Source organism: Gracilinanus agilis, chromosome 1 (genome assembly GCF_016433145.1).
Source record: "Gracilinanus agilis isolate LMUSP501 chromosome 1, AgileGrace, whole genome shotgun sequence".
NCBI lineage: Eukaryota > Metazoa > Chordata > Mammalia > Didelphimorphia > Didelphidae > Gracilinanus > Gracilinanus agilis.
The window spans coordinates 62,220,764-62,234,161 of record NC_058130.1 but is presented as its reverse complement, the minus strand read 5'-3'; the positions used below and the strand labels follow the sequence as shown (position 1 = coordinate 62,234,161).

Below are 13,398 nucleotides of genomic sequence, written 5' to 3'. Positions count from 1 at the left end.
TGCCATCTTTCTGCTTCATCCTGACCCTCAGCAGAGTCTGAGGCTAAGATGGAGCCTCCAGAATGGCAGCTGCCAGACTGCCAGGCCTCGCCTGAGAATCAATGGAGCCTTCCTGCCTCCCAGGGGTCCTGAGCTCCCTGTCTGGGCTCTGAGTCCACCTGTAGGAGAAGCCATTCCTCCATGAGGAGGGGACTGAGCGCCTTCTCTCTCCTCCAGGGAAGCAGGGCCTTCAGGAAGGCCTGAGCCCTGAGGCTGCTCCGCAGGTGGAAGCAGAGGTGCTGAGGGAGTGTGAGGAGGGCCTGGAGCCAGGCACAAGCCCTGAGGACGGGCCTTGTCCTGGGGAGGACCTGGGTGTCTGTGCGCTGCGCTAATGAAGGACTGGGACGATCAGAGGCAGCGAGACCGCGTTCAAATCCAGCCTCAGACACTTCCTAGGAGGAAAGCCCTGAGCAAGTCCCTTACTGTCTGCCTCAGTTTCCTCAACTGAAAAACAGAAATCAAACAGCACATCTATTGGCAGTGAGGGATATGGTGGATTGGGGGGCCGGCCTGGAGAAGGCACAGATTCAAACCCCACTTGGGGAGGCTGCCAGCCAGGTGATTCTGGGTAAGTCTTGTGGCTTCCCCTAGACCTCTGCTTCCCTCCATGGAAAATAAGGGAGCAGGGCTAAAGGACGTCCAGGGCCCCTCGTCCCCAGCCCGAGTGGCCCGAGGAGATCTCCCCAGACAGAGCCTGCATGTGGGACCCTCCAGGCTGGGCGAGCAGCCAAGCACTAAGAGGCTGAGGAATCTCCTCTCTCCCTCGGGGGTCCCTGGGAGGCTGGGGGAAAGCCGGGGGGACCGCTGGGAATCCCGTCGCCCCTGAGGGACGCCGGTGCCCTCTGCTCTCCTCTCGTCTCCCCTCTCTTCAGATTTGACTCTGGGGGCGCAGAGCGGCCAGGACGAGCCCGGGGAGGGAGCGCCCCAATGTCCCCCTTCTGTCTCCTGTTCTCTGCGACCTCGTCCTTCATCCTGGAGGCCTCACCGAATGCCGCCATGTTTGCTGGCTACATCTGCGTTCTCTGGCCGGGTCACGGGGTGGGACATGGACCGTGAGGGGAGGCTGCAGCCGGTTGGGCCTGCTCTCCTGAGGCAGACGCGGTGAGCCTTCCGGTCCGTCACCTCTGGGCCCCTCGATGGGCCGTGTGCCGGGGGAGAAGGACGGGGCAGAGACCTGAACTCTCTCCAGCCCTGGCCAGCTTCTCCTTTGTCCCCCGGCTTCAAAGGCCTGGGAGGCCCCTCGGGGTCCCGCGTGCTGCGCTTCTGTTCAGAGAACCCTCCAGGCCCGTCTCAGAGACATCCGGGCTCCTGGCTCTGCCTCGAGGCCAGAGGGTCCAGGGAGAAGCAGAACCACTGAGGCCCGGGGGGGGGGCGCCCACCCTGGCCCCCACCCTGCGGCAGGGGGAGCCTCCGGGGAACTTACCTTGAGAAACTTGTACAGCAGAAACGTGAACCAGTTGGTGAGCATCTTCTCTGCCACCGACTCGGTCCTAGGAGACAGAGAGGAGCGTGAGGGGCCCTGGAGGCAGGGGAGCGGGAGGAGGCCTCACCAGAGCTCTAAGAGAGCCCGGGGCTCACCCATCCCGGCACAAGCTCACTGCCTCGGGGACAGGCAGAGGAAGAAGCCCCTGAGCCAGGTCAGGAGAAGCTTTTGGGTCTCCTGGAACCCATGCCCAGGAGAATGTAGAAACGTCTGAGCCCGGCATTCAAGGCCCTCCCCGAGAGGAGCCCCTCTGGGAGTCCGACTGTCTCCAGCTGCTCCCTGGCACAAACACCTGCAGTTGGCCACACTGACTCGCCGAGGGACCACGGAATGGCCGCCGAACCCCTCTGGGCCTCAGCGTCCTCGTCTGTGAAATGGGGGTGAGAAGGGCACTTCCCTCCCAGGAGGGGGGGCTAAAACGACACAAACAGCCCCAGGCACAGCCAGGCCTCCGTTTCCTCATCCCCAGAGGCTCGTCCTACAGGGGCTGCTGTGAGAGTGGGGGGCACCTGGAAAGAGCGCTTTGGGATCCCATTCAGCACCCACATCCGCCGTGACTCTGGCCTCATCATCAGGGCTTGCTGAACGAGTCAGGCCCCCCTCGCCGTCCCCCGGCCCCGCTCACCTGCGCAGAAGCAGCTTGGGGTGGTTCTTGCTCTCCAGGTTCTTCTCGATGAGGTCGGACAGCAGCTGCTTCAGCACGCCCGTGGCGTACTCCATCTCCCCCTGCAGCGCCGTCATGATGAGCGACGCCACGTTGCCGCGGTCCCGCATGGAGAAGCTGCGCTGGGCCTCCAGGGTGCGGATGAACGTGAGCAGGAAGTGCTTCTTGTTGAGCAGCTGCCCGAACAGGGTCAGAGACTTCTCCACGTTGGCCTGAACCTGAGGACGACAGGGCTGGTGAGGACCACAGGGCTGGTGAGGACGACAGGGCTGGTGAGGACGACAGGGCTGGTGAGGACCACAGGGCAGTGAGGCCTGGGCCGGCCCGCGGCACACCCCCCGCCTCTCAGAGGCCCTCAGCGGACCTCCCAGCCAGAAGGGAAGGGCGGCTGGCGCTCGGGGCCGGAGGCCTGGGTGTTTCCCCGCTGCAGGCCCCTGGCCGGGCCTCTGGGCCGCCACGGCCTGCCCTGCTTGCCTGCCCTGCCTGCCCAGGCGCCGAGGCACCCTCAGAGTCCTTGTCCAGACTCTCCAGGAAGAACAATGGGGGGGAGGGGGCAGGATGGGGGAAGGGAAGTCCCGGCGAGGAGCCTCCCTCCAGCTCGGCTCCAGGCTGCCCGCCGGCTCTCCCTCGGGGAATGAGAGGAGGCGCTGCTCGTGCCTGAGCGCGTGGGCACTGCCCCGGTATGAGGGGCGCCACAGGCTCAGGGAACGTGCTCTCCCTCGGGCCTGTGGTGACCCCAAGGGGAGCGGCCGGGGCACACAGCCCAGAGGCGCCCCCCTCCCCGGGAGACACGCCGCGCGAGGGGCCCAGCCGCCCCGAGTCTTCATTCTGAGCCAAATGAGGGCTGTCTGGGCCTCTCCGAAGAGATGTCATGATGCTATCAGGGCTCCATCCTCTGCCACTAAAGCAGCTGCGGCAGCGGCGATAAGCTTGAAATTGGTCCTGTCCGACACGGCTGATCTCATCGGAGATTGCAGAGGAGAGATGGGGTGGGAGGCCAGGGGGGAGGGGGGACAGAGCGGCTTGGGAGCCCCACCCTCAGTTCTGATCCTGGGGAGGCGTCCAAGGTGCCCCCAAGGCCACAGCAAAGGTACGAGACTAAAGGCTGGGCCTGGCATTCGAGGCTCTCCACTACAAGGCTCCAGCCTCACCTCCCTTCTCCTCCACACTGGAGGACGCAGCCCCCAAACCTGCCTCCTTCTCTGACTCCCCCCATTGGAGGCCTGTGTCTCAGGCCTCCCAGGAAACCTCCCCGGCCACCACAGAGCCCTCCCTCCCTGCGGTTTAAAGTTGAGGAAAGTGAGGCAACAGCAGGCAGGGGACTCGCTCAGGGTCACACGGCGAGGAAGTATGTGACGCTGGAACTGAACGGGGGCTTCCATGACACGAGGCCCGGCACTTATCCAATTTGCTGCCTAGTTGCCTCTGAACGCGGCAATCTCTGAATATATGTTTGCCATTAATGATGACAACTACATCCTCTCCCTTGTTGGCGCATCTTAGAAAGACAAGGAAGAATGGTTCAACAGAAACGTGCTGATCTAATTAAGAACAACCCTACAGAATCGGAGAACAGAGCTTCGCCGCTAAGAATCCTGGTCCTGCGCTGCTTTGTGGCCCAGAACACGGCTGAGACGCTGAACCTCAGTCTCCTCATCTGTGAAACAGGCATAACAATCCCCACAGCTCAGAGCTCCTACGAGAAGTCACCAAGAAACCTTAAAGCCCTGAGTGCTATTATCGTTACTTCTAGCAAAAATAACGACAGCAGGAAAAAAGAGGAAGGACAGAAAGAGGAAGGACAATTGAAATTTGGAAGGGGAAAAACACTCAGAGGGAACTATCAAACCGAATGCTGTAGGAAAGAGAGAGCCAAAGAATCCTCTCAAGGCTCGGAAAGAGCTCGACCCGCTGGAGAAAACGGACCAAAGGTAAGGGGAAACGTCACAAAAATAAAGGGGCAGGCCTGAACTGGGGCTTAAAAAAGCGAACTTCACCAGCGTCAGGGAGGTGAGGCACGGTCACTCCCCACAGTCTGGGAGAGCGCCGAGACCCCGAGATCAACGGAGGGATGTAAAAAAGATCAGATGCTCCATCCTGCACCGTATTCACAGCATTTTAGAGATCAGAGCGAGAGGGCCGCGGCATTCTCTGCATTGGTCCGATCACCCCTGGGGGGCCGTGAGTGGGGGCCCAGCGCCCAGCCGGGAAGGCTTCCAGTAAGTTGAGGAGGGCAGCGAGGGGGGCTGGTGAAGTGGCCATACTGAGGAGACTCAGGGGAGCTGCGTGCCTGCCTGCAAGGAGGGCAGAGGAGGAATCCCGCGGGGGCTGTGGGGAGCAGAATTCATTCTGAAGGACGTCCTGGGGAGGCAGACTCCAGCCCAGGAGCACTAGATGGTCCCAAAGTGGAATGGGAGGCCTCGTCGGGGGTGCTAAGCTGGAGGGCCACTGGCCAGAGTCCTGCAGAAGGAATCCCTGAACTGGAGGGGAGACAGGGCTAGACCCTGACTGTAGCATGATCTATCAGCACCCTGGCATTGGCAGGGGGGATGCCGCCTGGGACCAGTATAATCCTGCCAATGAGCCATAGAAGGATGAAAACCCCAAAGACCTAGCCACTATGGGCAGGTGCCTCAGCCCTATACCTGCCCACCTCATCCCGGGAGCCTCGGGCCACTCTGCTGGACTCCTGAGCTCCTGCCTAGTCCTTTGCCACCCTGGTTTCAGGACTCACAGAGCGGTTCCGGAATCTAGTTGGCATTCATCCCTGCAATCCCTGCCTAGCCATGCCCGCCTGGCCCTGCTTCAATCTGATCTGACACTGCCACCAATGATGGCTGTGCTGGGAGAGCACCTCAGGGGAGGAAGGGGTATGTGGGGAGGCTGGACATGAGCTTTCTGCCCCACGGCATTTGGCAGGGAGGAAGCACTGAACCCTCCAGGGTCCTGAACTGTAAAAAGGAACCTGATCTACAAAATGTGTCTGTGTATGTCTGTGTGTATTCATAGTAGCAACTTTTGTAGCAGAAAAAAAACAGAAACAAGTCTTCATCAGTTGGCAGATGGCCCAACAAATTACGGTATATGAGTGTAATGGAATATATGTTCCACGGGAAGAAACAGAACCAATGAAGAATTTTAGGGCCGCTTGGGGGATGGAGAGCTATTCTCTAGGATCACCCCCGAAGAGGAGGGGAAACAACAGCAAGAGGCTTCAGAACTTTGATCGATGCCGTGACCAACCATGACTCCAAAGGACCAACAAGAGAAACAAGGCTTCCGCCTCTCGGGGAAGGGGAGCTGGACTGGAGGCGCAGAGGGAGGCCTACAGTGTTAGGCAAGGCCAATGTGTTGGCTTGTTTTGCTTAACTGTTCTTGGCTGTAAAGGATTTCATTAAAAGGAGTGGCAAATGGGGGTGCGGGGGTGGGGGGGGATTGGATCAGATGGCCTAGAAAATATCTGAAGAGGTCATCAGGTCCAACCTCACCATTTTGCTGTTTATTTATTTATTTAAAACCTTCCCTTCTGTCTTAGAATCCATACTGTGTACTGGTTCCCAGGCAGAAGAGCGGTGAGGGCTGGACACTTGCCCAGGATCACACAGCTGGGCAGTGTCTGAGGCCACATTTGAACCCAGAAGCTCCCATCTCTAGGCCTGGCTCTCTATCCACTGAGCCACCTAGCAGCTCCCAGTGTATTTATTTCTAATCAAGGGCCCCTACTGGACTCTCAAGTTGAGAGAAACCTCCTGTCTACAATCCCCAGGCCACCCCCCCCCCTTTAAAGTCCAAGAGAGTTAAAGTGGCTTACAGAAAGATGAATATTCACCTCCTCTGCCATTCCAGAACCATTGGAGAGGATTCTGTTGGGTTTTCCCTAACATCTTGTTATTGCCCTTTGGAAGCCAGAAACTCTCTCAAAGGTCATCCTTAAAACATGGGAATCTTCTGCCCAGCTACCTGGTGCCATTTCTCAAAGGATGGATGACCAGAAAACGCCCTCCATCCTCCCGTCTCCTGGTGGGGTACCTACCTCCATCTCCTTCAGCACCGGGTGGTCCTCAATGCCCGGGAAGAGGACCCTCATGGCATAGGTGCGATAGTCCAAGAAGGGGATGCCAGCTCCATCCAGGTCATTGGTCAATTCATGGATATCTGTCTGTAGTTCTGCAAAGGCTGAGCAGCAAAGGAGAGAAGGCAGAAAGTCAGGGAACAAGTGGGAGCAGAGCAGTGTTCTTCCCCAGAAGGCCCCCACAGGCCCAATAATACCCTGACCCAGTAACAACCTGAGCCACAGTGTGGGGACCAGGGTCTGGATCTATGCAGAGGAGCATGATATAAGGCTTCATAAACCCAAAATATCTCCTCCACTGTCCAGGCACAGTGCCTAAATTTCTACCATTAAATATCCATCCATTTGGGAGATTTTAGTGATTGCTGTTAAAATGAAGATGTTGACTGGGAGGGGGAGTACATTAAGCTCTAATCAGTTGCTAATTAACACAGCCTGAATTAGCTTCTTAGATTAGTTCTTGTCACCTAGCAGGGCTCTGACAAGCCAAGGGAAGGGAAAGTTTAGACTGGTGGCAAAGGAGAGAAGATAATGAAACAATGCTCAGAACTGAATTACCAGTGACCAGTCACTAAGTGGAAACTGAGTCCTTTCTTACCTGGTCAGGGCCTCAGTCTCCCCCGTGTGACCTATACCGAGAATCTCCTAATCATTTCCTACTTTCTTAAGGGTATGAAAAATGATGACTCTACTCACTGTTACCTAGAGAAAGCACGGATGTTTGTGTTTCATCTCAAACTGTCATCGCCCCCATCCCGTGTTTCTGTCAAAGTCTCCAAGCCTTAGCCATCCTTCAAGGCTCAGCTCAAGTCCTGCCTCCTCTGGGAAGCCTTCTATCTATGCAGCCCTCTGTTACCTCACCAGATAACAGCACTTAATATGTGTTGCCCCATTATGCATGCATCCTACCTCCCCAAAGAGCCCATGAGGCCCTAGAAAGGCTTGGGAGTGGAGAGCAGAAAGAAGAAATATAAGACAAAAATAGGGGAAACTCCCCACACGTTTGGAGCTAAAACACTGGCGGGGTGAGGGGGAGACACTAAAGTGCTCTCCTGAAACTCAATTTCATTCTCTGTAAAACAGACCAGCTGCATCTCCATCCCAAGCCCCTTCCAGCTCTAACTCCCAAAATTCCAAAGCCCCTTCCGGTGACAACACTGAACATTCCACAGGTCCTTGCAGTTGGGATGCTCCAGGGGGGCAGGTGCCACGTTCTAAGGCCCAGCATAGCATTCTATAACATCCTACGCTCCACACTCAAAGTGCTCATGTCTCTTCAGGGTCAATGACAGCAATCAGACAGGACTGTGAAACTGGAATTTAGATGATGCTGGTGTTGAGGTAGAGAAAATGTTGAGGAGCACAGGAACCAGCTCAGGGCCAGGGCTGCTTGGTGAGAGCTGGTGCCAGGAGGAGACAGCAGCCAGGAGGTGTGTGAGAGATAGCCTGGGGTCTCCAGCCTCAAGGCCCCCACCCACCCACAAGATGAGGGTTCTAAAATTGACCTTGGACACAGCCCAAACCCTCAGACCTGACTCTCATCAGCAGAGCCCTTCTGGCTTTCCCATATCTCTGCCCCACCAGGCATCACTGTCCCCATGATTGATGAGAACAGGACAGGTTGGCTCTTCTCAAGTAGAGCCTCTCCTCTCTCCCTAGGCCAGCCTTGGCAGTGGTGGAGGAAAGCCCGTTCCCTATCTCTTAAGGGAAGAAAGGACATTCAGAGGCTGGGGGCTTGGAGTGGGGTTTTCACCACAGACAGACCTGGAGAAAAGTCTGGGGGGGAAGGAGGCGGGGGAGCCTTGCAGCATTGTCTGAAATCAAATTAAGGAACTTCAAAGAGAGCACAAGGCCATGCCAAGCGGGCTGGTCTCAGCCGCCTGAGGCAGGGACCAAGCCAGCTGCCGAGAAGATGCTCTATCTTATCTGGGTCCGGTAGAAGAGGAAAGAGAAAGGGTTCTGCCGAGATGGCAGCTTTTAATTAAAAGCTGCTTCCTTTTATCTCTCTGGCAGCCCGGCACTGTTGTCTCCCCCGCCCCATGCCAAATGCTTTTATTATCGTGTGTCCAGGGCCCCAGTCCCTCCCCAGCTCGGCTGCCTGGCAGGGTCATGGGCCCAGGCAGTTGCTTGTGGAGATAATGGGCAATTAGGCCCTGACAGTGGGACTTGGAGAGGCGTTTGGGCCCAATTCCCAGCAGGCAGCAGTTGCATAATAAGCTGCCACCCCCTAACACACACACAGACATACACACTCACTCACACTCTCTCTCACACTCTCTCTCTCTCTCTCTCTCCTAACCCCCCCCCCCCAACTTGGAGTCACTTTCAGTTTCTTCATGAAAACTTATCCTTTTCCCAAAATTCCTAGTAAAAGGGGGCCACAGCCAGGGAACCTGGTGCCTGCTTCTGTCCTAGGAATCTTCCCCCTTGGAATTCAGGATATTAAGGGATGAGCTGGTACCTCCAGGGTCAAGTTCAGATCACTCAGTCTAATCATCAAGGCCCACCATGACCACCATATCACTCCAAACTGCCCTAAGCCCTGCCATCCTAGACAAAGCTTCCTCTCCCACCAGGTGGGTATAAGCTGGAAAAAAGCATGGAGGAGACTCAGGGCAACCTCCTGGTTTTAAATGTGGCCCATTGCTTGACATACAGTGAGTATTTAATCCACACTTGCCGCTGACTGACTGACCAACCAAGGTCAAAGAGGGACCCAGGACACACAGGATGTAGGCAGCAGAGGAGGTCTGCAGAATCCCAAATCCATTATTCTGCCTCTCCAACCAGGCTCCTAGGAAAACCAAACCCATCTCCATCTCTGAGCTCCTCACATTCCTTTGTGTAGACGTCCCTCACCCATCCTGGATTTCCACCCAAATTGCAAACATTCCTCCAGGCTGACTTCAAGCCCCACCTCATCTGACTGCTGGGTCACCAGCAGGGTGCAGACAAAGGAGACCCAAAAGATAAGCAAGCCCAGCCCCAGGGATCTCTCCCTTCTCTGACCTCCCAGAGCTATGTGGGAAATTTCATATACACACATATGTGTGTGTATGTGTACCTATATATTACGTGTACCTATATATTACAGAGAGAGAAAGCAAGGGGGTGCCAAGAGGGAGAGGGAGGCAGGGAGGGAGAGAGAGAGAGACAGAGACAGAGAAAGAAAGAGAGAGACAGAGAGACAGGGACAGAGACAGAGAAGGAGAGAAGGAGGGGCTATATATGTGGTAAACTGGAGGGAGATGTGTGTACAAATACATACACCTCCCCCTCCAATCTACCATCTGACTATAATAACAGCAAAAATCAATAAAGCCCTTCAAGGTTTGTAAAGCACTTTACCTATATTATCTCACCAATCCTGTAAAGTGGGTGCTATTATTATCCTCATTTTAAAGATGAGGGAACTGAGGCCAAGAGGGAGGAACAAGGCTTTATTAAGCACTTACCATGTGCCAGACACTGTGCTAAGCATTTAATAATTTGATCCTTACAACAACCCGAGAAGGAGGTACCATTATTATCCCCATTTACAGGGGTTAAATGACTTGCCCGGGGTCAAAGAGCTAGAAAGTGACTATGGGAAGACCTGAACTCCAGTCTTCCTGACTCCCAAGTTCAGTCCTCCATCCATCACACCACCCAGACACCTCCGTACAGACATGTGTCCTGTGCTCTAGTGCAAAGAGCCACGGGCATACAAGCAGAAATGCTGCACAGATCCAAGCTTCTTACTAAGTGGGGTGACCCAAGACAAAGCACTGCAAGCCTCAGTTTCTACATCTGCACAAGGAAACATATTATTTTAAGTGAGGGATTTGTTCATTCTCTATTTCAGAGGCTTGTGGTATGAAAAACACTTCTGAAACTCTAAAGTGCAAGGGAATGGAGAACGGGCATTGTTACCTTGGTTAATATTATTGTTGCTACTATGTTCTTCTCATCACTTCAATGAGATTCAGATAGAAATGGTCATAGGAAGTCAGTGTTCTTCCATGAGTGTCTCCTATTTAATACTCTGCAGATCATTCCACAGGAGGGTAAAATAACTGCTTCTTCTCGCTCAATAACAGTGGTGAGCTTGTAAGCAACCTGCCAGCATCCTGGGGACCACAAGGAGGACTTGCACTTCATTCTGTTCCCAACACAGATGCTGATGACTACCAGCACCACCAGCACCACCATCATGGAGACGGTTACTGCTTTTAACATGACCATTATTCAATTTTCCATCCTGAACCATGGAAGTCTCCCTGGGGGAGGCAGAATTTCATGGGCTGCTGCATGGGGGCTGAGCAGGGCAGATACTCTGGACTTCAGCCAGGGTTCTAGAAGAGTGAGAGGAGAGAGGCCTAGGACAGATTCAATTGAGTAAAGCAGAGGATGGAAATTGGAGAGTTGAAGAATCCCAGCATCACAGAATTAGAAGGAACCTCAGTGGCCATTTTAGAGGGGAGGAGTTTAAAGGCTTTTCCAGGGTCAAAAAGGGAGTAAACAAAGATGGGACTTGAACCCAGATCCTATGACTAATGTAATCCCCTTTCCACCCTGCCATGATGCATCTTGTGGCAGGAGACAAGGAATGGATGGATGGTTGTTTTCTAATTCTCTGTCCTGCTCCTTTCTCCCCACTGAACAATATGTTCTCTCTCCTTGTCTCCACCAGAGCTCAGACAAGCAGAGGGCTGGGACCCAGCAGGTTAGGGCCAAGGTGGGAAAGAATGAGGATCAGGCTGAAGGGAGGATTTTCCCCTGCGCACCCCACCCCCTGCCCAATTCCAGAACCATTGAGGAACAAGACAGCCCTGAGAATATAAAGGGAGGCAGGCCAGGGATGCCTCAAGCCAAGGAATAGACTGAAGGACTGCTTCCTCCTTCAATTAGCCCCTTCCAGTCAATTGATTTTTTTTTTTTATTTTAAACCCTTAACTTCTGTGTATTGACTTATAGGTAGAAGAGTGGTAAGGGTAGGCAATGGGGGTCAAGTGACTTACCCAGGGTCACACAGCTGGGAAGTGTCTGAGGCCGGATTTGAACCTAGGACCTCCCGTCTCTAGGCCTGGCTCTCAATCCACTGAGCTACCCAGCTGCCCCCCTAGTCAATTGATTTTGCATATAACACACTCTTCATTTTCACTGGCATAGAATGCCAGGGCTAGAAGGGCCCTTAGAGATGATTTGATCTAACCCTGTCATTTTACAGAATGGGAAACTGAGGCCTAGGGAAAGGAATTGATTTGCCCTAAACAACAGAACAGAAACTAGGGTAGTTTCCTGAATCTTCTCTGGTCAGGGTTCTTTTTACTCTACCATATGAACTTCCCTCCATGAAAAGGAGTGGAAAAGGGCTGGGGTGCTTTACTGTGGATTGCCATTGTTGTACTCAGCTGAAAAGCCTCAGGAAGATGACCTGGACTAAGACAGCTAGGTAGTCCAGGGATAGAAGGCTGGCCTTGGAGCCAGGAAGACCTGACTTTGAATCCTGCTCTCAGACACTTCCTGGCTGTGTGACTGGGAGCATGGTCCTGAACTTCTCAGGCTGAGTTTCCTCATCTATAAAATGGGGGTAATATCAATGCCTACCTCCCAGTGTTACTATGAAGGGAGAATATATGTAAAGTGCTTTGTCAGCTTTAAATTACATCTAGATACTGATTCTCATTGTCCTCACCACCTATCTCCAGCTCACCATACCGTTCTTTCTGCTCTCGGGGCACAGTGGATCAGCACTTCCTTTCCCCCATGGCTAGAATGAAATGACCCACAAGATGCCCGAGCCCTTTCCCTTCTTTCAGTCCAGAGATCTCTCCTTCTTCGGGAAGCTTTCCTTTCTCTAACAAAGAGGTGGCAGATTTCCTCCTTCCATACAGATCATGACACCCCCTCGATTCAAACAGATTCTGACCCTCAGAGTAAATACCATTAACCTGTTACTCGTGCAATTATAATAACAATGATGAGAAACAGACTGATGGCCACACTGATGAGGACAAGGACGATGGCATTTCTTAGCCCTTTTTGGTCTGCAGAGAACTTTGGATCAGCCCCTCCTTTTCTTCTCATCAAACCTCCTGAGGGAAGTTCTGCAGTCGGACTGGACTCTCCACCACACTGCCCTCGACTGCAAAGCTAATGGATTATCTAATCCGCAAAGTCAATGAAATTCAATGCTGGTTCAGCTGTCACTCTATCCGCGATGCCACTCTTATCAGCCTGGGCTTTAAGCATCAATGAGGCAGGGGACAAGCCTGCGGATTCCTGCGGAGCAGCATTTAGGATGAGAGGAAGCCTGATGTAGTGGAAAGAGCGCGGGGTGACCATCAATTAGGGAACAGCTGAACTAACTATGGGACACAGGGAGAAAGGAAGATTCCTATATAGGAAGAAACAGCAAATGTGAGGACTATTCCAAGAAACAGGGGAAGGGCTGTATGAACTGATGCTTAGGGAAATAACCCAAACCAAAGAACAAAATACACAAGGACTCAAAATCTGTCACTAGACGGATGGACAAATGGAAAAAGAGTGGATGGGAAGAAAGGAGGAAGAGAAGGAGGGAGGGAGGGAGGGAGGGAGGAAGGAAGGAAGGAAGGAAGGAAGGAAGGAAGGAAGGAAGGAAGGAAGGAAGGAAGGGAGGAAGGGAAGTAGAAAAGGAGGGAGGAAAGGAGAGAGGGAGGGAGGTGAAAAAGAAAAGAAGAGGATGGGGATGGAAGGAGGAAGAGAGGGAGGAAGGGAAGAAGGGAAGGAGGAAAGGAGAGAGGGAGGGAGGAATGAAGGGAGAGAGAGGGAAAAGAAAGGAAGAAAGAATGAAAGGAGGAAGAGGGAGAAAAGAAGGGAGGGAAGAAGGAACCAAGGGAGCAAAGAAGGGAGAGAGGGAGGGAGGGAGAGGAAAAAGGAAGGAAGAGAAGATGGGAGGGAAAGAGAAAGAGAGGAAGGAAGGGAAGAAGGGAAGGAGGGGGGAGGGGGAGAGAGGGAGGGGAAAAAGGAAGGAAGAGAGGATGGGAGGAAAGGAGGAAGAGAGAGAAGAAAGGAAGAAGGGAGGGACAGAGGAAGGAATTGGACACTCTACCAGTCCTCTTTGGTGAACTGATTTTCTTTGTTCCTTGAGAGGGTTGGCCGGGGGGGGGGGGGGGG

The 13,398-nt window shown here is 53.8% G+C and overlaps 1 protein-coding gene across 1 annotated transcript in view; it reads right to left on the bottom strand.

Moving 5' to 3' along the window:
* PLXNA1 (plexin A1) overlaps window positions 1-13,398 on the bottom strand; it is a 224,964-nt gene that overhangs the window by 49,475 nt on the left and 162,091 nt on the right. The window contains exons 19-21 of the mRNA XM_044676176.1: window positions 6,220-6,362; window positions 2,148-2,404; window positions 1,463-1,529 (exon numbers count right to left, since the gene is read on the bottom strand). Of these exons, the coding sequence (XP_044532111.1) occupies window positions 1,463-1,529; window positions 2,148-2,404; window positions 6,220-6,362 (467 nt within the window). The remainder of the gene's footprint in view (window positions 1-1,462; window positions 1,530-2,147; window positions 2,405-6,219; window positions 6,363-13,398) is intronic.